This window comes from Protomyctophum parallelum, assembly GCF_964188405.1.
Source record: "Protomyctophum parallelum genome assembly, chromosome: 3".
NCBI lineage: Eukaryota > Metazoa > Chordata > Actinopteri > Myctophiformes > Myctophidae > Protomyctophum > Protomyctophum parallelum.
The window spans coordinates 54,505,464-54,532,581 of record NC_139698.1 but is presented as its reverse complement, the minus strand read 5'-3'; the positions used below and the strand labels follow the sequence as shown (position 1 = coordinate 54,532,581).

Below are 27,118 nucleotides of genomic sequence, written 5' to 3'. Positions count from 1 at the left end.
TTATTTTCAATGTCATGGATCAGGGTTACAGTAAATGACAATGTAATTCAGCCAGGGGTGCCATGGATGAAAAGATTACAGGGGTGATCTGAAGCAAACATGAGAACCAAAGCTTTACTTTATTTCTTCAGACGATTTTTCAATGTTTTGTTAACAATTTGGACATAATGTTACTTCGAGCAGTTCGAGCTGCCCACTGCCCAGATGTCTTCCTGTATCCCTTGACATGGCTTCACAATTCCCTCCCAGGGGGCGTTTGACAGCGTGAAAGAAGACAACTACAAGTATAACTCCTCCCAGTGGACGGGCTGCAGGCTGCATCTGTTCCATTGGCTAGTGCCTATCACTGCCGGGTGACGCGCTTCATTTTCACGCTTGTGCGCGGCTTCCATTTGAGTCTGTCCGTCGCGTCCATTTGAGACTGTCCGTCGCGTCGGTCGGGCGCGGAGGTGGAGCTTATTTTCCATCCACCAGCTGTCTAAAAAACCCACGAAGAAGAATACTTGAGCTTCAAGTTCACGCCTGCTGACGGCTAGATGTGCTCACAGGGAGTGTGTGTGTGTGTGTGTGTGTGTGTGTGTGTGTGTGTGTGTGTGTGTATTTATCACTCCCATTGTAACAATAACCAATTATATATATATATATATATATATATATATATATATATATATATATATATAGGCCTAGGGCCCTAGGCCTAATATACATCCATCACCCCAGCCATAGCCTGTTCAAACCACTTCCGCGCCCACGGCGGCCGGGCAAACGCTATATGAGCATCAAGAGCAGCACCACCAGACTCTTGAACAGTTTCTATTTGTCCAATTAGACTGCTGAACAAGAGCTAGGATTGGTGATGCCACACAGACTGAACTGAATTGGTCTCCTTTAGTAGAGACTACTCTGTATATACACATGCTACATCACTTTATTTATTTTATATGCATAGGCTACATATTGTACCACGTAGATTAGTCATGTACTACCGGTATGCACTTCCTTTCTTTTAACTGCAATGATGAGCCTGCACAAATAAGAATTTCACCCATGTTACTTGTAAAGTGATGTGACAATAAAGTTTGATTCTGATTCTATAATTGAAGGTCGCAATTATATTATTATTATTATTATTATTATTATTTGATTATTGAAGGTTAACTATAGAATCGTACGTCACCCAAAATTATTGTGCCCAAGTCTCGTGACATCATTATGACATCATCAGGGATGATAGTAAATCAGGGATTATATAGTAAATGCGACCTGCTATGGAGATCCTGATGTCATCAATATTAGTATATGGATATATGTCAGAACCTGACATTCCATTATGTTGATCGTTCCCCATCCGTCCTTCCTCTTCGATAAAAAGTTTGCATCCATCAACCGATTCTAGCATCGATAGCAGAGCCTAGACTAGAGCGTTCAGCTGTCACATTATCCTATTATCCTATCCTATCTATTAGTTAGGTCTAGTCAACATGGCGATCCCCTTGTAGGTGACAACCGACAAGTGATATTGCCTGCTTGCTATATTATTATTTTGATCGCTGATTCTTGAAATACCCAATTACTTTAGCAGCCATGTTCACGGCAGGCATGGCTTTGCGAACCGCTCTGAAATCGTCGTCTGCGGTTTTTGGGGAGAGCAGAGTTTTAATGTCCAGCCTGATGGGAACATGCTCCGCTCCTTCATGCACCTCGGCATTAATATCGAGGCATGACCGAAATGGTAAGACGTTTATTTTAGCTACACAACACATTATGTTCATATATTATAGTGTGATCATGTACACTTTTCAGCTAGCCTTGGATCAAGACTATTTATTCTGGGCTGATTTGTAAGTAACACTGTAATGATAGTCTCGACTCTCCAGATTTACGGCATTAGAGCTATGGACCAGAGCTAGTCCACATCGCACACCGTTCTTTAAGCTCCCAGTAGTTTATCCATGTGTCTTGTGGTCCTATGACCCCTCCGGGTCTTCATCAGGAATGATCCTGATGAAGACCCGGTGTTACAGTTTGACTATGACTAGTGCCTGGTTTGTCTGGTTCCGTGGGCTGGATTTGCGCGTGCATGAGCCGTCTTTCACAGCTGTCTCATGAAGGGGGCGGAGCTATCTTCTATCTTCTCATTAAATATCCATCCGATTGTTTGTGGAATCTCACTTGTATGAAACAGTGACAACATGCACTTATAAAACACAGTTAGAATGATGAAAATAAAAAATAAATGAAAATATCTGTGGGAAGTGGGATTCGAACAGTCTTTGGAGTGAACCAAAATAACCTTGGAAGGTGTGCGCAACCCATTACACTATGATGCGCTGACAACTGCTGTAGGAAACGATCTATTTGATCCTATGTGTGTCTGTCCAGGCGTGAACTTGGTAACAGTATAGTCACAGCATGCCATTTCATCTTGTGACTCTGTTTTTTTAACAAATATAACCACTCCGTTGAACTGATCAATGAATAGCTGTAGAAACAAGTCAATGATGTTGCTATAGTCACATCATGAAACACAAAGGGCCGATTCATACTCCTATTTTAGAGCCGAATAAAAGTCTGTTTAATAGGCTCTGTTAAGCCTACAATGTGACGTCATTTGAGGTTCGGGGGGCAGGCCCCGTCCTAAAGTCGGCTCTTCGGTGCTACTGAAAATTTCTGACGAGGCAAAATCATTTTCGGCAATACAGCGCCAAAACAGCGGTAAAATAGGAGTATGAATCGGCCCTTTGTGTTTCATGATGTGACTATAGCAACATCATTGACTTGTTTCTACAGCTATTCATTGATCAGTTCAACGGAGTGGTTACATTTGTTAAAAAAAACAGTCACCAGATGAAATGGCATGCTGTGACTATACTGTTACCAAGTTCACGCCTGGACAGACACACATAGGATCAAATAGATCGTTTCCTACAGCAGTTGTCAGCGCATCATAGTGTAATGGGTTGCGCACAGCTTCCAAGGTTATTTTGGTTCACTCCAAAGACTGTTCGAATCCCACTTCCCACAGATATTTTCATTTATTTTTTATTTTCATCATTCTAACTGTTTTATAAGTGCATGTTGTCACTGTTTCAGACAAGTGAGATTCCACAAACAATCGGATGGATATTTAATGAGAAGATAGAAGATAGCTCCGCCCCCTTCATGAGACAGCTGTGAAAGACGTACGGCTCATGCACGCGCAAAGCCAGCCCAGGGAACCAGACAAACCAGGCACTAGTCAAACTGTAACACCGGGCTGACCCGTAGGGTCCCTGTGCGTTACTTTTGTTCGTATGGGAATGTCGGAACGCAGACATAAATATGTTCGTTAACATCGTTTCTGCAGCGTTTGACAGCCTTTTTTTGTTTGAGTTATTCTGAATTCGTGAACTATAAGTACCTATACAAACCGCTGCGAATATCTCCTGTGGCGCGGAAGCCGTCCCTGCCTCTGATCTGCTCTGTAATAGCTAGCTAGCCACTAGCTAGCCAGATAGGCGGTACAATGAGGTGTCAATAAACAAGGAAGGAAAAGAAGAATCAAAGCGACCAAATCGGTCAAACAAAGATTAAAAATACTTAACGGCTTCCGCGCCACAGGAGATATTCGCAGCGGTATTTATAGGTACTTATAGTTCACAGATTCAGAAGCCCTCACACGAAAGAAAAGTCCTGAAAGAGCGCAGACAGGCCTTATCCACGGTGTTTGTTTTATTTATGTTCGCGTACCAGGTGGCAGGGTAGAGCTGGAACAGGACCCCATGGTCTGGGTCTAAAAAATGTCAGAAACATCAGTACCATTGGGTTCTGCTTGTAGGGCTAGTCTGTGTTATGCTGGAGCACCAATCTGCTGTGATTTTGAAACCACCAGAACATTTGTTTTTGCACATGTACATTAAATGCATGAGTACTGCCTGCGTACCACGGCGCCACAGCTGTAATAATAATCTTAGTTTTTTTCATATTTACTTAAAATTAAGTTTTGTTAATTACCAAAACTAACAGAAGGATTGTTAACCCATCCCCCCTCAGCTTGTGGAAGCTTTGCCATTCAGCCAGTGAGACATTATGCCCGACCTGCTAGGAAGAAGAAGCAAGGTACAGTATACTATGTGTAATTCATACTCTATCAATTGATTACTTTATTAGACAAAATATGTAAACGGCACAACTTAAAGGACCACTTCACCACTTTTCAACATCTCTTCATATAATTGGTCCTCATTAATGTTCATGATTAGACACATCTCATAGGAAGGATGTGGGCAGTTCAGACACCCGTCCACCAGTGACAATATTGTTAGGCAGATGTTTTGAAATATATTTAGATTTTTATTATCGTGAGAACGATGGCTTCCATTTTTTCATCGCAACTTTTCAGGGAATATAAAGCCTGCAGTTTCTATTAGCTTGGATTCCCCATCGATGATGTCACTGGTGGACGGGTTTCTAAACTGCCCACAGTCCTCCTATGAGACATATGGGTAGATTTTGAAGGTGCGTTTTACCAATGGAAATACATAAATTGGCCTCGCTCTGCGCACAATGATCATTATAACAATGTGCAAGAACATATTTAAAAAGAAGGAAGAACTTTATATTTGTGGACAATCAAAATATGTTTTTTTATTTTAATGTGGTGTCATTCAAATTAATCTGGATATGGCAGACTCACTATTTAGAAAATAAAAACATGGCACTTCATTTAAAATAGGTTACAGACCCCTGTTATATGCGCTTCTTTTGGGATTATTTTTATAGACCTATTTAGTTGTTTCTATGGGACATGGCAACACTGCAACAGCTGCTCTCTGCTGGGCAAAGAGAGAGGCTTTCTTTGGTAAAAATGTTGAGATTAGAAACGGCCATAATTCTTACATTTCTCAACCTTTAAAAAAAATAAAAACATCTCCATAATCCTTGGGAACTTTGCTTTCATACGCTGTATCACACCCGATTCAAGTCTTCTTAAATAAAATGCTACGAGCGAACTCGGCGAAGACCATACCATCGGGGCCACAGCATTACGCAGCACGCATTCAACTCATTCCTTCCTCGTGATTTGAATGAAATAAAATATAATAAACGTTATTTTACTGTTTTTTTTTCAATAGAAACAAATAAAGAGCGTGTGTAGGCTACTGTGTGCAAGTGCAACAGTGCATATACATGCATGCACTAGGCTATATTTCTTCCGTGTCGGGATGGTGATTGAGCTCTTCAAGTTCACAGCCCGTTTGTCTTTCAGAAAAAAACGTTGATATTAGCCTATAAACACTCATGGTTCTCTCATTTCTCAACCGTTTTATTAAATGTAAAAATCTCCATATTCCTTAGGAATCTTGCTTTCATTCGCTGTATGGTACATGGTTCTATCGTTATCGAATTAAACAATATCAAACGAACTTGCATGTTCGGGGGTTAGACGATTCTGGGAACATTACGCATGGATTGCCAATTTGCCAATATGCTGCTATCTACTCGCAGTTCCATTCCGATCTGAAAGGTATAGGTGGGTCTGTTATTTTGAGGCATAAAGGTGACAGCATGCAGTGCAATAGGAATAATTAACCCAAATGTGACAAAGGCATGTCATGTCTTCTATGGTGCCAGCCTGAAGAAATGTAATACCACGATCCCCAAAGTGCGCATTCCGTATGTGACATCAGCTGACTGGTAAATAGAATAGTACGGACATGTTGATTGGGTACGTCTCAAACACGCCTTAAACACACCCATGACTAATTCAAGGCCGTTTTGCGCACTCCGCGGGGTGTCAAAAGCGCTTCTTAACATGCCCAAATTGCAATATGACATACCACATGCCCCCAGATCATAATACTGTAATTAGATTAGTAATATAGAAGTAAGTAAAATAGAAGTCCTAAATCAACCCCATAGACTCAGTAGAAAATAATTGTGGTATTTTATCATGATCATTAGTGAGGACCAATTATATGAAGATTGAAAAGAGGTGAAGGTACATTTGGGTCGATAGAATAACACAAAGTCCTGGAGACTACTGTTTCCATTGTGGTCCTATGTATTCAATTAATCAACCTCCCCCTGTGGACTCCTGAAAGATGGATGAATTTTAGGCCTGTTTTGAAGGAAGCCAGTGATAGTCCATACTAGTATGACAATGTTGCATGGTAGGTATAGTGTACTACATGGTTATGATGATGGCTTTCTCGCAAACAAATTAGCCCACAGTATGACAATGTTGCTTCGTTTCCATATTCTGGGGGAATATTAGCCATGATGAAAAGTATAATACTGCCCCCCACAGGCAAGATTTTTTAATGTCCCAAATCTCAAAGCCAAAATGGAAGCTACAGAATCCAAGCAGATGGTGATTTGATTATGAACGCTGTAGGGTGAAAGCCATCATAGTACATAATACCATGTAACATTGGACAGTTGTTTAATCACACACACACACACACACACACACACACACACACACACACACACACACACACACACACACACTAATAAGTAATCCAACCTGCCATGAAGATGTTTTGCTGATCATTGTGACCCAAAAACATATATCTACAGTACAATTTTATCAATATCACCCAGCCATAGTAGGTTTTACTAAATTTGCAAACTGGATTGCATAGATAAGCAAACCTCATGTTGTCTGGTTAGAGATACAATCACAGACACCTTTTTTTCTTCTACAGTCCCTGGGAGCCAGCTCAGTGATCTACCCCCAACCATGTTGAAGAAAGAATATGCTGCTGTTCCCCTCGCTCAAACGTGTGTGTGTGTGTGTGTGTGTGTGTGTGTGTGTGTGTGTGTGTGTGTGTGTGTGTGTGTGTGTGTGTGTGTGTGTGTGTGTGTGTGTGTGTGTGTGTGTGTGTGTGTGTGTGTGTGTGTGTGTGTGTGTGTGTGTGTGTGTGTGTGTGTGTGTGTGTGTGTGTGTGTGTGTGGTGACACTGACTCCTGTTCTAAAGCTGATGCTTTGTGTTCATAGGACTGATGACATTGTCCAAAGACTGCTTAATTTGGAATTGGCAAGCCATGTATGTTTCTTTTCCTCCTATAATAGTATTTAATAGTTTCATGACTATTATCAGATTTCTTCAAAGCCTATAATGAAATACTGATATGCCATTCTTTAAAAAATATAAAGTATATTGTCTCTGTCAGGTGACACCTTGTATGTCAAAAACTTTTTATTATGCTTTTATTATTATTACCGTAATTGTTTTTTGAAAATATCCCATCTACAAGCTCATGCATGTTGTGGTTTCTGCCCCAAATTGCTGTGACGGCTCAATGTAGTTAATAATTTCCATGTGTCTTCAGAGTGAGAAACTCAAGCTGAAAAGGGACCAAATGATTGCAAAAGTCCAGATGGATGAAAGTGACTGCAGCTCACCACAAGTGAAAGGTGGGTTCCCTTGGTTCCCATGAACTGCTTTTGGGGGTCAAATAAAACAACCCACGCTTTGTTTGTTGGATTAAATTCCTCTTTGGATGGAAACTCTCTTCACTTTAGTGTTTGTTTTGTTTCAGTGGCCATTTTGACTACAAGGATCAGAAACTATCAAGACCACTTACAAAAGCATGTCAAGGTATGTTAAGCAAGTTAATTCTGTGTGTTTTTATGTTTTAGGTTGCAATGAGTCCCCTTCATCCTGTGTATATGTGCATCTTCTTATTAGTGACGCAAATGACATTTCAAGACAAAGTGTTCCATCATGTTGCAATACAGTGAAGTAGCACAACAGATTTGGTACAAGAATATCTTTCTACATTTCCTTTTCTCACTGTGGTGTGAGGCTAGTGTGTGTGCAACAGGATATCCTGTGTACAACCCCTCAAGAAATGAGTACATACCATGGTCATGCTGGGAAGATTTCACGCCCAGTTTTACATTCATATTGCATATGAATTTGAAATTGTCATGACTTTACCTCGCTCATGGGTTTTCATTACTTTCATAAAGGCCTTGAATTGATCTGGAACATGAATGATCATCAGATTTTTTTTGCAATAACCCCTCACCTACATGTAAATTGTCCCTAAGTTAACCCTATTTCTCCTCACCATTTGTTACTTTAAATTAATTTGGCTACTACCTCCATTGATTCCGTTCAAATTAAATGTAATTCCAGGACATGGCGAATAAGAGACGCATGCTTATGGCCATTGATCAAAGGACAAAGCTTTTGAAGAACCTTAGGTTGGTTAACTACAATGCCTTTGAGAATGTGTGCCAGCAGCTGGGCATCACCTACACCTTCCCTCCAGAGTATTACAGACGCATCACCCGCCGCTGGCTGGCCAAAAAGGCTCTTTGCGTCAAGGTAGTCAACACATATGGCAATTCATGCTGCATTCTGTGTTTGTGGATTTTGATATGTCACCTGGTGCATATTGACTAAATATTTCATATTGGATTCATGTGTCTTTCTTAGGTCTTTCAAGAGGTGCAGAAACAAAAAGCAGAAAAAAAGTTGAAGATGAAGCAATCTGAAGCAATGAAGCAATCTGTCGCCAGCACACACAGAGAGGCGTCAGAGAAAACCCAACAAAACTCACTATAGAGGATAATGTGGATTGGAATGTTTGTGTTTGTATGGTTGATTGTTTCTATGGAATATTAGTGTTCATCAAGAAAAATCACCATGATCATGTTTCTGTCCAAATGTGGTGGAAATAAAAAACAGCATTGCTGTTTAAAGAAGCTTTATTGATGGTAATTGTTTATTTTTTTCTAGTATTTATATTAAAATGATGTAGTAGTAGTAGTGAGACTAGTGACCATGTTGATTATTATGACCTTTAATGTTAAGATTTACTTAAAGACAGTGATGAGATGTGGCAATGACTATTTTCTACAACAGTGGTTTTCAACCAGTGGTCCTTGAGGGGATTCCAGGTGGTCCCCAGCTAAATGACGGAGAGTTGGTAACCAAATGGACCCTTATTAGACCCTTACAGGTCCATTTGGTTTCATTTTACACACTCAAGGGTTAAATTATTGTTAAACATCTGCATTACTCAATTTACAAGAAGTCTACACAATTAGAGAATGTAGAGTAATTGTAATTTTGATCAACGTTTGCCTGGTACCACATCAATACAGCATAGAATTGTGGACAAAACTACAAATCTCATCTCGTGGACCCTGGCTCAAATGCTGAATAAATAATGGGCCTTGGCATGAAAAGGGTTGAAAACCACTGATCTCTGTCAAACCTAATGCACACATGGCTTTGTGCTTTCTGGGTGGACCTGCACAAGTTCACTTCCCTAACACTTAACTGACCTGATATTCTGTACACGTGTGGGACATTCACTGAGCTGACATTCTGTGTGGGATGTTCTTTCACTTCTTGACGTATGCAAGAGTACGAACTAGTCATAAAACGACTACTAAATAAACCAAATTTTGTCCCCATCTGAGCCTCTGCGGTGAAGATTGTTGTCATCCTCGGAGGTAGCTCTTCAAACCACAAGCTCTTCAGTCTTCACAAATTAAACGTGTCATAACTTCCTGTGTGATATACGTGTGTGATCTGAAGGAGTGCAGACTAAAAGCCTGTTCTCTGGTGAGTGATATAGTCTTTTCTCATGTTTCAAGAGTTAATTTATTTGTATATAAATGTAATGCCTTAATTTTGTTAGTTTAATGTAATAAGAGTGCAAATGAGTCTTGAATGAACAGTGAGAATGTGAGTTTATGTCTGCAAACTAGTCCTGAGAAACAAATGAAACTAATTGAAAGGGTAACTAGACTATTGAAAAGGGTCTGGTTGTGATACTATTTACAGTTGATGTAAATTATGTTTTAGAATCACAATAAGTAATCTATTTGTGTGCAGGCATATTCACACGCCAATAATTAATTATTAATTGAATTGCTGGTACCATTGGTACCTCTTGCTTCCTGTGAGTGGAAACTTTACCCACATAAAAGATTGGTTAATGTCATGTAGACAGAGCTTTGGATTTCCTTCACACAAAAGAAGACTTGCAAGAGAGCTTTCAAAATGCTGTTTTTTTCTTCCTTAAATAGAAGTGAAGTGACACATCAACCGTTGACCGAGGAAACTGTTCTGTTCCAGTGTGTACAACTACACGTGATCTTCTCTAGGTGGCTGATACTGAGCAAGTGAATCCATCAAACAAAAAATGTCTAATCCAGCAATCACTCACCAACCAGGTGCTGGCTCATATGGGACAAATGTTCAAACAGGAGAATGGTCTACTGGCCTGTGCTCCTGTTGCAGTGATGGCCTTGTCTGTGAGTAGATACCATTTCCCCCTCCAAAGCTAATTGCCTATAATCCAGCATTATTTGATGTAAACAACCCAAGTACTATACACACAGCTGTCAGTGAGTTTTTCATACTGTGCAAATGCTGTTTTCTCTGTATTTTACAACGTGTACTTTGTTTCATGCAGTTGCCCTGGGATGCCTCTGTAGTATAGCACTCCCCTGCTACACAGCAAATAAATATGGTGAGCACTGTTGCCTGGGTCTGGTGCCAGGAGGCATGACAGCAATGAGGACTCACATGAGGTTGACATATGGTATTCAGGTATGTGGTACTCCCATCAGACAATTTTACTACCTACTGGGGATTTGCATGTGTCCCCTGAAATGTGTATCATTGAGCCAATAGAGCACACCTGTTTGCTTAGGAGGGACAGCCACTGCAGTTGTGTTAGATTGGTCAAACTAAATATATATTCACAAAATAATTAAGTTACACAGTGTAGCTTTAATGCCTCACACTAATGAGAATAATGGAAATGAATATACCTATTCTCTATCTGATTATTAATCACTTTTAAATCTCTGCTGTAATGATATGATTGCAGTCTGTCCACGAAGTTGTGAAAGACGGGAAGATATTTTACTATCAACATGTTTATGAAATTGCTTCTTTGCAACATTTTATGACCAAGCTAGGAGCTTGTGGTTGTGTAACGTAAACGTCCTAATATTTTACTTTGGCAGGGGACAGTGTGCAACGATGCCTTGATGACCTGTTGCTGTGGGTTCTTCGAAGTGTGTAGAATGGCAAGAGAAATCCGCATCAGGAATGGAGAAGTTAATTCATCTTAACGGCATGCCTATCATGAATATGCCATAAACTGAATTGATGTTTTAAAGTGATAACATAATTCATACAAGTTATACACCTTTTAATTGTCCTCACTTGCATTAATGTAAAATATATTATATTGTGTTTGTGTATGAATTAATGACAGTGGCCTCATTGTATTATGATCCAATTCTGCACAACGCATTATGCAGTTTATTTTAAGCATATTATTCATGATATTGAAACACTCTGTTAGAATAGTCACTCGTATTGTCACTTTTTCAAAGTGAAATTAAATTTGTTTTGCTGGAAATGCACTGAAACCACAACGAGGACCCCTGGGGGTCTACAGACCCCAGATTGAACCACCACTCCGCCCCTACAGTTAGGCATAGCGCACGGGAACCTGATTGGTTCTTTTCTTCGTGGCCTGGCAACCAGAAGAAGCTTACTGACCCTCCAAGCATCCGACACCATTGTACTGTCAACGCTCGTCAACATCAATATTACCTTACTAAGCATTTAACATCCGTTCGAGTGACTTCAAAATAAGAGTCTGTAACGCATCAAACGTTTGTAGTTGTTTGGAACCGTGCAAAATGCATGTAAAACGTATTGTATGTGTTCTATTCAATAGAACGGGGAATATGGAAACAAGTCCCCTGGAGTATTTATGTGTTATCCTTAGTTTTAGGCAGCATAACCTTTGCATGTGCTACCTGCCTGTACTGTTATCAATAATGTTATGTTAATGAAGTATGCAATTAATCAATATGTAATCAATATGCTTGTAATTTAAAATAATTATATGAGGTAAAAGTTGGCTTGTGCAAATGTGTTTGTAATTTGATGGAAGATATTGCTAGTTCAAACAGTCTAATTTGGCTGGCAGATAGGCTACCTTCATTGGCGCTGGAGGACACACGTCGGACACCAAAGGGACACATCTTTGAGTTGAAATGTATTTATTTCCATTGGAATTTGTATAGAGGGTTGATTGAAATCTTTATTTCGCAGTATGCAGAATGGGTTTCAACCGAAAGCACAAGTCAATATAAAAACTGCTACTTTGTGGATGAAACTATGATAAAGCACCAAAGACTTGTTTACAACAGGGTCCACCATTTTCAATTAATCAGAACATAAGAGGTACAAATATACACTTTTAAGTTTTATTATATGATTATTATTGTTTTGGTTGAAGTCCCTTAATCGGAAATGACATGCTTATGGAGTTGCTGTTTGAGGAACGTGTTGTTTACGCACCTATATGATTTACACACTGACGAATCACTGGTGCTGCAGCCATCCCATCCCAGTGTGCAAGCTAGCAAAATCCGGCGCACCTATTATTTATTGGAGAGAGTAGACTAGTAAACCGCCATAAACAGTCATGTCTTCTTCGAGGACCCTACCCCTGCTCTTCATCAATCTCGGTGGCGAAATGCTCTACATTCTGGACCAAAGACTCCGAGCCCAGAATATCCCTGCTGACAAAGCCAAGAAAGGTAGCTATCTGAGCAACTATGCACAGCTAACGCAGCCAAGGCTAACGTCACTCTGTACTATTACATTTCATTAGCATGTGAGAGAGTCACGACTTTTAGTTGATCCAGGTACAATCGGGGTCTGGACAGCTTGCTGTCTTTTGTTATTGGGTTATTGAAGAAATCCGTTCTTTTCCCAATGACCTGTGCAGACCAGTGAAGAGTCCTGAATCCTGATCTTTGATCAGGAGTCTGGAGTCTTCTTCCATTTCTATGGAGCTTTTACACCAGTGGTAGCCCTAGAACGGCTCTTGTTGTTACATACCGGTTACCACTGGTGTAGACCTAGAATGCCTGTGATCATTTCATTATACTGTATGTAACAACAAGAGCCGTTCTAGGGCTACCACTGGTGTAAAAGCTCCATAGAAATGGAACAAGACTCCAGACTCCTGATCTTTATTTGTTTGTTAAATGAACACAGGCATTCTAAGGGCCGATTCATACTCCTATTTTACCGCTGTTTCGGCGCTGTAGTGCCGAAATGATTTCGGCTCGTCAGAAATTTTCAGTAGCACCGAAGAGCCGAGTTTAGGACGGTACCCGCCCCCCCGAACCTCAAATGACGTCAAATTGTAGGCTCTACAGAGCCGAACCGACTTTTATTCGGCTCTAAAATAGGAGTATGAATCGGCCCTAGGTCTACACCAGTGGTAACCGGGTCGTTGGCAACACACAGTGAATCCGTTTTAAGGTACACAGTACAACAGGCTACACACAAACACAACATATTTTAATGCCACAATGTAATTATCTTCACCTCAATTATTTCAAAATAATTTAAGAAAATGTTATTGATAGTTTATAATTACATGTTAATATGAGCTCATTAATTGCTATCCATTGCCAAGCAGTTAACATGTTGGCCTTGATCTTATATTAGGTGCAGCCTGTCAGTCTGTGTGGTTGTCAGAACATTGTCAGTTATTTTAACTGTTTCCTTCTTCAATCCATTAAGACTACACTGTAGCTGCCTGGATAGAGGAGGACAGAAGGAGAGGTATCCCTGCATAGTTTATCATTATGCAATGGCGCATCAGTAGCTTCTGCTCTGCTTTGGCCTAGACCTTAGTGGAAACCAGCAAGCCAACAAAACAAGACGCCATTACCATATGATAATACATGGTAATAACATCTTCAACTGCTTATCCGTAGTCGGGTCGTGGGGGCAACAGCTCCACCAGAGAGCTCCAGACTTCCTTCTCCAAAGCAACATTAGTATCTTTCTCCTGGGGGATCCTGAGGCGTTCCAATCCACGGCCAGTCTGGCCCTTGGTCTGCCCGGGGGTCTCCTTCCAGTAGGACGTGCTTCGATGGCCTCCCTGGGGAGACGCTCGAGAAGCATCCTAACTAGATGCCAGCCAGAAAACTAATTTCAGCCGCTTGTATCTGGCGCTACCTTATTCTTTCGGACATGACCCATACTTAAGTTCATGCCCCCAAATAGTAAATAAGATACTTAACAAGACTTTCAACTGTAAGTACAGTAAGTAGGAACCTTACAGTTATAGGTCTCCTGTGTCTGTAGAGTTACTGTGTTAGGCAGCTTGCTGTACACCCCTGGACATGAACGACGCAGGGAGTCAGGACATACCCCAATCCAAAACGTGATGCTGAGTGCCATGCAGGGATTCATTGGGTAACATTTTTATAGTCCTTGGTATGACTTGGCTGGTGATTTAACCCCGACCTCCCAATCTCTTAGCCACAAAGGCCATGTATCGTGCACTGGAACTTTTATCTGACTCTAACAATAAACCTGAGCTTGAATACATCACTGCAAGCAAGCTACCATGTATGTAGGCTACACTGCTGATGGTTCTCAGACCTGCTGCTTTGTTAGGGCCTTTGGGAATAGGCACAAGTAGTAATGGTTTTGTAGGGCTGGGCGATATGACTTCAAATCAATATCACAATTATTTCAAACATTTGCCTCGATTACGATTAATGAGCAATTATAAAAATAATAAAACATCGTTAAAATAGCTGATCCACAAGCTCGCAACGCGGTGCATTGTGAGCTTGTAGACTGTCTATTTTCGCTATTTGGTCTGTACAGGGGAGTCTGCTGGGGCTCGGCACACTCGCATGCTGTGCCACCATTGTACAACAAAGTATAACACAGGGCTAAGTGGTTAATCAGACTCATAGATTTAGTCGATTATAAAGATCTATTAGAATGTATTCGTGTTGATTCGTTGATAATAATATATACAAAACTGCTTATTGATTATTCAATATACCTATATGAGATAATTGGTACTAAATGTCTGTTTCGATTTTTCAGTTAATTGTCCAGCCCCTACTTTTGCGTGCCTTAATCTGCACATCTGCCTGCTTACGAGTCAATGTCACGGCTTCAAATGCTTGTCTGTAAGTAACCACAATACATTTGGGTCCTGTTGTGGTTTTACTATTTGCATTTGACTAGTTATGAACGACATCATCACCACAATGTTCAACAAGAAGTTTCTGGAGGAGTTGTTCAAACCACAGGAGCTTTACTCCAAGAAGGCCCTGCGGACTGTTTTCGACAGACTGGCCCACGCCTCCATCATGAGACTCAACCAAGCTAGCATGGACAAGGCATGTGTAGTGTTCTGTTGAACAGTGATTTTACACATGAATACACGTAGCCCTAGGGCCATGTGCTGTCAGTGTAGTCTGTGAGTGTTTAGTTCACTTATTTCTCAGATATTTTACTAAAGTGTGTGTGTGTGTGTGTGTGTGTGTGTGTGTGTGTGTGTGTGTGTGTGTGTGTGTGTGTGTGTGTGTGTGTGTCTGTGTGTGTGTGTGTGTGTGTGTGTGTGTGTGTGTGTGTGTGTGTGTGTGCGTGCGCACGCGCCTACCTCCTAATTTTGTTGTAGCAAAACAGATGGTCATTTTAAAATGTAATTGACTGAGCCGTGTAGCTTTCTTTGGATTTGTATTCATTCCAATCACTGCTGGCTGATCAGTCAATTTGAATTTTGTTGCCTTGTTTTCCTGCTCACAGCTCTATGACTTGATGACCATGGCCTTTAAGTACCAGGTGCTTCTCTGTCCAAGGCCCAAAGACGTTCTCCTAGTGACTTTCAGCCACATGGATGCCATCAAGGACTTTGTGAAGGAGACCCCCAGCATTCTCAGCCAGGTTGATGAGACGTTCCAACAGCTCATTGAGGTACAGCATGCCTAGCTTCATATCCTTTGGTATTTTCCTTTAGTGTATCTTCCGTGAGAGTGGACTAGAGCCGGCTGCTGTACTGTATGTGCCATGCATTGTGTCAAACTACTGGGTCATGTTTTGATTGTGTTCATTAACATTTTGGTCAAATGTGACATAAGTTACAATATTTTCAATTTGGTTATGATGGTACATGACGGCTCTTGTCCATTATGACTTTATTAGGGTCCCGATATTAATCACTCTTTCCACCCATCTTCAAATTGTATTCTCCTCCTTATTCTTGTGACCACCAGGGTGGAGCTCTTTGGACTGCAACTTCAGGTCCCATAGCCTCTGGCTTTTAATAAACAGCTTACAGCAGGGAAAAGTAAAACATTGGCTTTCTCAGTCCCTGCATATGCCAATATTCAATGCCCATTGTGACATATCAGTTTGACTGGCCAATCCCACTGAAAAAGATTCATGAGAATAGACACTACAGAGTTCACGAACATGGCACAAATAGGGTCATGACAGTGAACTATGGCTTATGGTATTAAGATTGTTGCTGTTCACTAACTGATGTATTACTGATTTTATTTTATGTATTTTGTTCCCTTTCTTTTCATAAGATGTACACACCATCATCTAATGGTGAATTCCAGCTGATCAGACAAACACTTCTCATCTTCTTCCAAGACATGCACATAAGGGTAGGTCCTCCGTATAGACTCACTGTATAAATGATTAGGCAAGGCATTTTTAATTCCAAGGACCGCCATAACTCAGAGTTACATACATGTAAAAAATCAAAGATCCATTTATCCACAAGGGAAACTGAGTGTCTAGACCCCTCTTCAGACCATGTTTCAGCTTTTTCTATTTTCTGTAGTAAATCTACAATCCGAACTTATTTCTGTTGCAACAATGTCTGAACTAAGCCAAGCTCTATGGCTGCCTATGGCCGTCTGCTTCAAATACCATTACTGCCATTGTCGACCAGCAGGTGTCATTCCCTACCCACACCGTGGTCAATTTCCTCATTCTAAGGGAGACCACCTCCAACCAATGCAGATGTACTTCTTGTATTCTCTACCATGCAGATTGATTAAAGTCACTTTTCACTCATTAAAGGGATAGTTCACCCCCAAAATGACTTTTTGTCCCTATCGAATTCATGGATATTTGTATTGCTAAGCCAATAATCTTATGAGAGACACCTATGGAGACACAAAGAGTCCTCTGTGTCTCCATAGGCTGATTCTCATAATTCTCCACGTGTGGAATGCGGCCAAAACGAAAAAAAAATATTGTGTCCCTATTTTCAGCATGTCATTACAGCTGAAAATGTTCAAAGATTTTCAAATCTGATAATTAAAATACAAGTTCACAATGTGTCACCATAATATAAAACAATGTGTTGTGAGCTTGTTGATCAGTTATTCTCTCCACACAACACCAGTATAAGTGACAGCGACGTTGTCGGATAGCTGCACAAAGTGTTGACGTTCTCTTTTCTTGCAATATCTTCGTAAACTGTCCCAAATGACATGTTCTGTGAAGTCTTTTCAGGATGCAACACTTGAAAATAGGGCTTAGGTGCAAAGTCCTGGATTGTAGCTTTAATTAGTCTCCATTTGTGATGCACAGGTGTCCATCTTCCTGAAAGACAAAGTACAAAATTCCAACGGCCGTTTCGTCCTTCCCACCACTGGTCCTGTTCCCCATGGATCACAGCCGCCTGGATTGATCAGGTATATTTAGCAGGCCATAACCTGCTAAAAGTGAAAAGAATCATGTCCCTTAACTACATCAGATGAGTTTTAGTTTCTACATTCTGATTTTTCTGTCCCCAGACACTGTCATGTAAAGATTGATTGGCGTAGCTGTAGCTAATAGCATTACAGAGGTCTTGTTATGCAAGACGTCTGTTTCTAATTTGAAGCAGCCTCTACACTGTCATGTCTTTAGTGTTAATTTAACCCAGACAGTAATTTGAAGCAGCTTCTGCACCGTCAACTCCTGTGTCTTAATTTAACCCAAGGAGTGTGCAAATGTACCGTACAAATTACTTTCGTACATTCTTGGAGTTAAATTAACACTATAGATTTTACTATGTGCTTTCAGCCAGGGCTCCAGCTGGTAAAGGATTGTGTGTGTGCTCCAAATTGTGTTTATGATGACCTTGGAAGTAGAACGCACAGATACAATAAATAAGCTTGAAATGTGAATAGAATATGGGCTTGGGCTTCTATCAAAGATCATAGCAGTTTCTCCCAGTCTATTCCTCTACTATTTAAATCATTGACTTGTTTGGCATCTTTTGGGAAGTAGCGTCTTGTTATACAGTAGGTCACAAAACATAATCCTAGAAGCATGCAAGGTGTGAAATATTTCTATAATTAATTGTATTTTAATTACCTGTATCTGTAGGCAATTTAAAAAAAGTGCCTATAATATATAAATGTCTGAACACCGGGAGAACAAGAAAAATAAGCAGTGAGATGAGATTGTTGAAAAAGGATTCATCAAAGAAAACAAATACTGAAAATATGTCATGAAAACAAATGTGCTGAAAATATGTCATGTTGTTTTTGTATATTTAATAACTAGAATGTTTAGCTGCACTGGCGAAGAAGTGAGCAGGCTACAGTTCCCAAGTGGAGGAAACTACAGCAGTCCTCTCCGAGAGGGCTCCTTTGACATGTTTGGAGACAGAGTTATCAAACTAGGCACAAACATGTAAGATGCCAACATCACTATCTGAGTTAGCTTGTTAAGTACAGAACATGTTCTTGATTGCATTGATGAAAAGTACCGGTATATTAACGAGTACTATCAACTTATAAATACTTACGTATTTGTTGGGCAGAAACCTTGTATTTCCATATTACAACTTTTTATGTATCATGAAACATTTTTAACCCATTTAGGCCTGACCTCACAATTTTACGATTTTGAGGATTTTTCAAAAATAGCAGACCTACAAGCTCGTAGCGCGCCACTCGGTGGCGTGCTATGAGCTTGTAGATCTGCTATTTTTCAATAGCTAAAATATAACATAATGTTTAAAACACCAAAAGGGGTTCCCACCCAAAATGGGTTAAGTGAAAGTGGTTAAATATTAAACCAATGCAAGCTTGTGACTATAACTACAATAGATCAATTTTCTGAAAAAGTAACCATTTTGGTCATACAAGGTTTCAACTCGACAGCAAAGATATTTTGACCCCTGACACAACGGCAAGTTATTTTATATTGTATTCACATGCATTATGTTTTGTTCCACTTCATTTGTGTTCCATTTTAATCAGTTACCTGTTTATATTGTAATCATGATGACATTTAGGTACAGCGTCAGTCGCCCAGTGGAAACCCACATGTCGGGGACATCTAAAAACTCTGCACAGCACACTAAGGTAAGCTATCAAATTCACCGGCTGGATTCAAAATCAAATCAATAACATTCATCTGGTATGTGGCAATACTTGGAATGAAATAGTAAATTAGATATGTCCCTGTTCTCATGTGCAAAGTACATCAGGAGTATAATGTCATCAAGACAAACGTCTTGATGACATTTTGGAGAGAGACCATTGAAGAGTGTCACAGTACGATATTGTGGCTGTCAGGCAAAAACCCTTGTATCTCCATATTCTTCATACAGTTAAGTTTGTCTGTGGGTTTTATGCATATTCAACCAATACAAAGTATTAACAAGAGCTTGTAACTAAACTACATTGGGTCCATTGGAAAAGTACAGGCTTTGGACGTTTCTGCCCGACAGTGATGCTCTATAAGGGATAATATACAGAGAGTTGGTAATTATTGTAAAATAAACCCCATCAAGGCTGTTTGTTTTTAGGAACAGAGGTCTGCTATCTGCAAATAACAGACCTAGCCTTAGATTCAAGTATTCAACAAAGCCAAGGAGTAACATGGTACCACATGACATCACTCTTCACATACCATGAAAGGGACAGAACGGGAGCACAGAAATGCCTTGAGGGGGAACAAAATCATAATGTGCATTGGCGTTCTTCTGTGTCACCAGGTCAACGCTGCTCCCAACCCCCTAGCCAAAGAAGAACTAAATCTACTGGCAAGGTTAATGGGAGGGTTGGAGGTACAGAAACCTGGCAACACAGGCACTGGCTTCCGGGTCAACCTCTTCGCAACTGACGAGGAAGAAGAGTGAGTTTCTCCTATTTAAAAATGTGTGTTTGTGTGTCTGTGAATTGTCTGTCATTATATGTGGTGTAAATTTGAATGATGTGTCAGATATGTTCTATATCGGGTATGAGCTGCTCCCCCACTCCCCCTCTGTGTGAGGAAACGAATGCTTTGACCTGTTTAATTATTTAACGCTGATATTTTTCTCACCCCAAGGGAGGCATTGAAATCAAGACCAGATGAGTTTTCATATGAAGTCATAAACATTCAAGCAACAACGGTAAAGATTATTATTTGTCTGTACAACCTGATGTTTTTTTTCTTTTCTTTTCTTTGTTTAAATTGTTCCATGCAAGTCGGGAATACATGCCCACCCATTGTGCAATACTCGTGTTATCTGATGTACTCGTACCCGTTAGCTGCACACACATGGCATTTTGCTTCGGAGCGCCGCTTTTGTTCGCTTCCTTTACTTTACTATTGATTGATTGATTTAAATATTTATTAACAGTTTGCAGAATTACAGTACATTTGAAGCACAAACTCAAATCAGATATTACGGGGGCCAGTTTCGAATTGCAGCCATCCGTAGGTGCCAATTGAGAGCGGTTTTGAAGGAGTCAAGGGATTCACATATCTTAATGACGGTTGGTAGGGCGTTCCACATTTTGGTGGCATAGGAGCGAAAATAATTTAGTCCCATGTTTGTGCCGAATCTGGGTTGTACATGGTTTGTTGCACTCCCTCTAGTGTTGTGGGTGTGGACTTCGTTAACATTAAGGAAGTATTTAGACAGGTACATGGGTATTCTTGGTGGTGTATCGAATCTTGTTGCAAGATGCTGTACTCTGTCGTCGACCCTAAGCCATTCCAGCCTGTCAAAGTGGGCAGGGGTGAGGTGGGTTCGGGGGGTGAGGCCAAGTAGGAGCCTGACCAGTTTGTTTTGGGAGGTCTGGAGCCTTGTTTTAAGGGCCTTTGATGTGCTGTGGTACCAAGAGGTGGATGCATAGTCAAAGAAACCTTGTACTCCTCCTGTTAAGGTCTTCAAGGTGTTTTTGCTGACCAGTGAGGAGATTCTGTAAAGGAATCTTGTTCTTTGATTTACTTTTTTGATTACGTTGGAGGCCATTTTATCACCGGAAAGATTAGCCTCCAGGATGGAATCTAGGTAGGTAATTTCATCTTTTCGTGTGATAATATTGTCACCCACTCTAACCAAGAAGCCATCTGCCTTGCTGAGATTACTATTTGATCCGAAGAGGATGGATTCAGTTTTTCCCAGGTGTAAGGATAGTTTGTTATCAGCGAGCCAGGTGCAGATTCTACCGAGTTCAGAGCTGAGGGTCTTTTCAACCTGCAGTTTGTTCCTGTCCGACTGAGACCAGCAGTGCTGAGTCATCTGCGAACAGGAACAAGTTGCAGTCACAAGCTGATGTCATGTCACTATACAAGTAAGACGCGCAAACGCGGGAAGCGAACGCAGCTCGTGTGTGTGTGGTTGTGTGTGTGTGTGTGTGTGTGTGTGTGTGTGTGTGTGCTACAGCTGCGCCCTGTGTGTGTGTGTGTGTGCTACAGCTGCGCCCTCTGGTGGCCGGCGGGTGGTGTAACAGCGGGACAGACACACAGACAGACAGACATTCAGCCCTTGCTGTCATAGTAAGTGGCTCACTGCGTTCGCAACTATGACCACAGCTCTTGTAACTTCTGTTCCATTGTACTTGCAGTGTATTGGCAGCACAGCACAAACGAAGCTGCTCAGCCAACCAGTTAAACCGACGGGTCAGGTTTTCCAATCAGGAACTTATATTGGCTAAGCGGCACAAATGTTACTCAAAGCTCCCAAGCCCCAGAACCGTGGTAGAACAGTGAAGCTGCCGTTGCCTGGTGGTCAAATCTGGGATAGCAACACTTCAGCATTTAAAACGCTACTGCATGTGCGTATACCATTTGAAACTCTACTGTGCAGTGTGCATGCCTCTATAATCTGAAACGCTAGCTATTGGCTATCTATTGGCTCCATAGAGTTATATATCTATAGAGAAGACACCCGAGTTCTCCTTCCATCCACTTGCATTAAGTTGCTCAAAAGCGCATGAGGCGGATTCACTCCTCCTTCCTGGTAGGAACAGAGTGCATTCTGGGATGGATTGGCCCCAAACACATGAACGCGCTGCCGTTGACTATCATTGTGCCGTTTGTGCGCGTTCACGTATGAAACATTCGTTCACGTGTCATGGCCCCAATCACATGAACGTGCGCAATGATAGTCAACGGAGCAGCGCTGGCTCGAGCTGCAATACCAAATCCGGCCACTATGTCCATTTCGCCTCAGGGTTTCCTCTGGGTGCCTTCTCTAGAAATATATACTCTAAGATTGGCTCCGATATTGGAGCCAACCAGGAAGTAGCTGTACTTCTGGTTGTTTCAAACGCCACTGAACAACTTATTGAAATTAATAGTTGTGGGGGCAATCCGTCTTCTAGAATTCAATGGAAGCTCCGCTAATCCGTGAAGCCGGCGGGTCGGGTTGGACAATCAGGGGATCCCGATTCCCTACTCCCCCAAACACACACAAACGTTGTTCCGACTTAACCCATTCTGACCGGGCACCCATTTTGGTGTTGGCATCATGTTATGCTTTAGCTATTGAAAAATAGCAGATCTACAAGCTCATATCGCGCCACAGAGTGGCGCGATACGAGCTTGTAGGTCTGCTATTTTTTGAAAAATCGAAGAACGACTGACATTTTTTAGAATCTGATCTCAGGTCAGAATGGGTTCATCAGACCAGTGTGTGTCCGGCGGAAACCTCGTATGAATCTGATCTCAGGTCAGAATGGGTTAATTGCTACTGGCACACACATGCAAAGTTTGAGGCCATTCGATCGGATGGCACCTGAGTTATGCCCGGGACACACAAACCCACACACAGGTTTTGTGAATTCATAGTTAAGTTTGGCTGAATAAAACTGATGAGGCAGCAACCTTAAGTTTTGTCTTTGGCTAAGCTAAAGATTATACATTATCAGAGATACAAGCCTTTGCCAGTCTAACAGGATGTACTGTAATAAGACATAAGCCTTACTAGCAGACTGCTTCCTTGCCGTGATTGATGGATTACCTTGACTTTCAGGACCAGCAGGCCAATGCCGAGCTAGCCAAGATCATGGGAGAGTTCACAGAAGCTACAGAGCCCTCACCCAGTGCCACCAACAAAGGAGACGATCTCCTGGCTATGATGGACGGTCTGTGACCTGGTCTCCACGGCAACAGTGCCCACGGACAGGGGTACAAAGTGTACTGCTAGCAACAGTGCATTCTACTGTGGACGAACCTGTCTACTGTCTGTCGAACCTGCAAAACCATGGTGACTGTCACACATACACACACACACGTGCACTCAGCCAGAAAACCTTGTTTTTTAGGGTGTCCCTCAAAGTGAGGTTCCCTGAGAGGGTTCCAAATGGACCCTTACAGGTATTTAACTCTGAGTGGACCTAGTGGACCTGCAAGGGTCCATTTGGTTATGAGGTTCCTTGGAATTAAACAGTTTGTGAAAAGCTTTGAAAATGCAGATATAAGCAGGTCTTCTCAATGTCAAACTTCTAATGCTTGCAGTTTGCAAATGAGGAAGTGCAGTGGGTCAAGCTTCAATACATTGGGACATGTTTGCTGCAAATGGGAACTTAAATGACTCCAGATGTAGACCTGTATCAGTTTGTTGTAAATGTGTATGGTGTTAGCTAAACATCAGATTTATCTACTTAAGCCTTTCTTTCAGTCTGCTGTCCCTGAAAAACAGTTATTTAACTTAAGGCGCAATTCATACTCCTTTTTTAGCAGAAATAAAAGTCGATTTGGCTCTGTAGAGCCTACAATGTGACGTCATTTGAGGTTTGGGGGGGCGGGTACCGTCGGTGCTACTGAAAATTTCTGACGAGCCGAAATCATTTCGGCGGTAAAATAAGAGTATGAATCGGCCCTAACTGTTGCACCGCTAGATCAAACTCAAGTGTCCTTTCCACTGGGATTCAAAACACGGATTCCCTGAATCCCATAGACGAAACTTCCATATTTTCCAATATGTTGACAGTCCTGCAGTACCTTTTTATTATGCACTATAATGTAAAGTTATCATAATTTTACAAAGTGCAGGCAGTGGTACTGTAATCTCACAGGGATTTTGATGGACAACTCATGCTCAGTGATGGTAGCCAGAATATTATTATTGATATTATATTCTGGATTGTCTGATATGTAAATATGTTATTGCAGAGTATTTATTTTACATGGTGTTTGTTAATGTGTACATTTAGGATTTTTGGCAATTGCAAGAATGTTGAATATAGAATGCATTTTTATAACACATAGGTTGAATAAAATACATTGGAAAAACATTTTTTGAATTTCCTTTGTTGTAAAGGTTGTTATTATAGGCACCATTGCACCCTATCTATTTTGGTGGTGATTGTGAAGCAATAGTTTTATGTGCTGTATACCCAACCCACAGTTGTATTGCAGTTAAGTAGCAAGAACACAAGAGGGAGCTGCTGGCTATATGTTACGTATGAGTTCAAGGTAAAAATTGAATTGCCTTTGCCACATGATGAAAATATGAATTAACAATTCACAATAGTCCTTTTAAAATTGTTGCGATTTGAATGGCTGTTGCTTACCTGGAAACCAGACAGAAACTGCCAGAGCTAAATAAATAAATAAAGGATAATGCAGTGATATTAGTCTGGCCATGCCAGGCTAGGCTGTTGATGTCCTTTGAGTAATTTATGTTTTCTCTATAAACTTTCTTTCTTTCTGTTACAGTCAATTTACTCTTGGCGTATCATTGTTGCCACAGATTAGTATTGTTATTGTTAATAATTAAACACTGCCTTAACTCAAACTGTCATGTAGAATCTGAAGAAGCATTTAAAATGTCCCAGTGGCCAATAGACCACAGTAAGTGTACACTAGTACCAATTGATTAGACTTTTTTCTGTCATTTGAGCACTGCATATGAATGCTTGAGTGTCATCCACTCAAAATGGGCTCCCCTGAAACCTGCATAGATCTACAATCAGAATTGCCATGGCAACGGCTCTGTCAGTGCCCAAGTTATTTGTGTGCGGTGTGCCTCCAGACAAAAGTGAAACTATGATAGTCTCAGCACGTCTCATAACCCCCTCCCCCAGTCAACCACAGGCTTTCAAACTCATAATGTTGCATACCACGCAGGCAAAACATGCTGAGACAGTGTTCTGAATGGATCAGGGGGTGGGGAATTCAGGTGAGGACTTCCTAAATCTAGTCAAAGAAGAGAGAAGAGATGAAAAAACTATACCTGCCCTCATACAGCCTGTCTTCAAAACAAACACAAGCTACAGCTGAGATCAGCAACACTGCTCTGGATTCAACTTGCCGGCTCACTTCACCAAATAGCCAACCCATTTAAAAATGCCTTTATGTTGTTGTTTTTGTTTTGTTTTTAGATATATTTTTGGGGCTTTTAGCCTTTATTGATAGAGATCACAGTAGCTTGACAGGAAACGGGGAGAGAGATGGGGGGGAGACACGCAGCAAAGGTCGTCGGGATCGGGACTCGAACTCAGAGTTCGAGAGTATGTTTTGCACTCCGTCCGTGTGTGTGAGTCTGTGTGTCCGTCCGTCTGTTAAAGGAGAATTCCATGCTAGAATGCTTTCTTATCTTTCTTACCTTTCTTTGTAGTTGTTACGTCCCCACCAAAGAGGTCCAGGTGTTTTTTGTGCAAAAACTCCTTATTGGCTATTTCCCCTACCATAAGCCCTCAATGAATTGCATTGCATTGAATGGGAATTGAATGGGGCTATGGGGTGTTATGCTAATTCGCTTATTTCCATCGAAAGAAGTAGTAAAGTGTGCCGCTTGGGATATTATTTACATTATGAAGAGAGGATATATACAAAGAAATTATAATTTTGAGCGATGGAAATAAGTGAATTAGCACAACACCCCATAGCCCCATTCAATTCAATGCAATTCATGTAGGGCTCATGGTAGGGGAAATAGCCAATAAGGAGCTTTTGCACAAAATAACACCTGGACCTCTTTGGTGGGGACGTAACAACTACAAAGAAAGGTAAGAAAACCTTTTAGTATGGAATTCTCCTTTAACAGCTAATCTCCAGCACCGTTAACCCGTCGATGCCAAATTTTGCACACACTCCCTGGATGCCAACGATGAACCTCTGCTCCAAATTTTCCAACACGGCCTGTTATAGTGCCACCAGGATGCCGACTTTTGACTTTTGAATTATTTTATATTACTCATCCAGATCCTGTCCAAAAATCACGCAAATCATTACACAGTATCTCTATAGTCATGTGTTCAAGACGCATCGGTCCGATATTTAAGATTCCATCCTAATTTACTAACATTGGCTTTCAAAGTTTGCAGGATTGGCCCATTTTGAACAAAAAGCCTCAAATCATGAACGGAGCGTGCAATTTATCTTTCCTACTAGGCTGAGGAATACTGTATATCCCACCCTTTTCACATTGGCATGTTATTGCAAAACACAATTTTGTAACAAAATGCCTCAAATCATCCAATTACCATCCAAGGCAAGAAGAAATGTCACCCTTTTCACATTGGCCTATTATAGCGCCACCAGGAGGCCACAACCTGACCTGCCCTGGTGGAGACCTGTGCCCCGAGGGTCACTTTTTCTAGTTCAATATGTTCCACTACTGGATTTCTTAAGACTTTTGATAAGTTCTTTAACTAACATTTATGAAACAAAAAAAGTTTAAAGAGTTTCTTTTGCAATTTGTTTAACGTGTCAACTCAGCATTTCAGCAGCTTTGAGCTGGTCTATCCTAAACATGACCAAAGAGCATTTAAAACAAGCTTCTCTCCCCACCCTTGCATTTGGAGCTATGATTCACAGTTTCCTCTTCCAAACTGTGGGCAGGAGCAGGACACCGTAAAAGCCACCGGCTGACAAGTGTTTCATGTGGCCATGCAGGCTGCAGGGGCATATGCTGCTCTGCTGAGTCGAGGCAGGAAGGAGAGTGCAACAACCTTTAGGTTACCCTCTTTATTTGACGCGGTCTTCCTCGTACGAGTCATACCTGCCCACTGGTTTGAAATTGTTTGAAACTGGGAGCGGTGGCGGGTGTAAAAGTCAAATAAGGGTTTCTA

At 41.1% G+C, this 27,118-nt stretch overlaps 3 protein-coding genes across 4 annotated transcripts; all 3 read left to right on the top strand.

Annotated features, from left to right (window-relative positions):
* Window positions 1-1,480: 1,480 nt before the first annotated feature.
* Window positions 1,481-8,699, top strand: mrps15 (mitochondrial ribosomal protein S15). The gene is made up of 8 exons (XM_083760494.1): window positions 1,481-1,732; window positions 4,033-4,098; window positions 6,690-6,765; window positions 6,983-7,031; window positions 7,318-7,402; window positions 7,528-7,586; window positions 8,130-8,321; window positions 8,433-8,699. Exons 1-8 carry the CDS (start codon window positions 1,585-1,587, stop codon window positions 8,559-8,561), a joined length of 804 nt encoding a protein of 267 aa, XP_083616620.1. The 5' UTR covers window positions 1,481-1,584; the 3' UTR covers window positions 8,562-8,699.
* Window positions 8,700-9,505: 806 nt separating this feature from the next.
* Window positions 9,506-11,118, top strand: LOC310856173 (cornifelin-like). The gene is made up of 4 exons (XM_083761420.1): window positions 9,506-9,573; window positions 10,040-10,264; window positions 10,426-10,562; window positions 10,985-11,118. Exons 2-4 carry the CDS (start codon window positions 10,153-10,155, stop codon window positions 11,090-11,092), a joined length of 357 nt encoding a protein of 118 aa, XP_083617546.1. The 5' UTR covers window positions 9,506-9,573; window positions 10,040-10,152; the 3' UTR covers window positions 11,093-11,118.
* A 1,015-nt stretch (window positions 11,119-12,133) lies between these two features.
* Window positions 12,134-23,242, top strand: oscp1b (organic solute carrier partner 1b). 2 transcript variants are annotated; one of them, XM_083761933.1, is made up of 12 exons: window positions 12,134-12,176; window positions 12,243-12,580; window positions 13,578-13,619; window positions 15,051-15,205; window positions 15,615-15,782; window positions 16,400-16,480; window positions 17,418-17,521; window positions 18,381-18,509; window positions 19,117-19,186; window positions 19,822-19,961; window positions 20,157-20,220; window positions 23,074-23,242. In XM_083761933.1, exons 2-12 carry the CDS (start codon window positions 12,466-12,468, stop codon window positions 23,191-23,193), a joined length of 1,188 nt encoding a protein of 395 aa, XP_083618059.1. In that variant the 5' UTR covers window positions 12,134-12,176; window positions 12,243-12,465; the 3' UTR covers window positions 23,194-23,242. The 2 variants fall into 2 exon arrangements, with proteins under 2 accessions (XP_083618059.1, XP_083618060.1); XM_083761934.1 differs by lacking the exon at window positions 13,578-13,619.
* The last annotated feature ends 3,876 nt before the right edge of the window (window positions 23,243-27,118 follow it).

What these genes read in the sequence shown, in the direction of transcription:
- LOC310856173 (XM_083761420.1), top strand. Translation starts at nt 10,153, where the DNA reads ATGTCTAATCCAGCAATCACTCACCAACCAGGTGCTGGCTCATATGGG. An exon ending in TTGCAGTGATGGCCTTGTCT is followed by an intron (nt 10,265 to 10,425) that starts GTGAGTAGATAC and finishes TGTTTCATGCAG; the next exon opens with TTGCCCTGGGATGCCTCTGT. An exon ending in GGTTGACATATGGTATTCAG is followed by an intron (nt 10,563 to 10,984) that starts GTATGTGGTACT and finishes TTACTTTGGCAG; the next exon opens with GGGACAGTGTGCAACGATGC.
- oscp1b (XM_083761933.1), top strand. Translation starts at nt 12,466, where the DNA reads ATGTCTTCTTCGAGGACCCTACCCCTGCTCTTCATCAATCTCGGTGGC. An exon ending in ATCAAACTAGGCACAAACAT is followed by an intron (nt 18,510 to 19,116) that starts GTAAGATGCCAA and finishes GATGACATTTAG; the next exon opens with GTACAGCGTCAGTCGCCCAG. An exon ending in TAAACATTCAAGCAACAACG is followed by an intron (nt 20,221 to 23,073) that starts GTAAAGATTATT and finishes CTTGACTTTCAG; the next exon opens with GACCAGCAGGCCAATGCCGA.
- mrps15 (XM_083760494.1), top strand. Translation starts at nt 1,585, where the DNA reads ATGTTCACGGCAGGCATGGCTTTGCGAACCGCTCTGAAATCGTCGTCT. An exon ending in TGCTAGGAAGAAGAAGCAAG is followed by an intron (nt 4,099 to 6,689) that starts GTACAGTATACT and finishes TTTCTTCTACAG; the next exon opens with TCCCTGGGAGCCAGCTCAGT. An exon ending in GCTGTTCCCCTCGCTCAAAC is followed by an intron (nt 6,766 to 6,982) that starts GTGTGTGTGTGT and finishes TTGTGTTCATAG; the next exon opens with GACTGATGACATTGTCCAAA.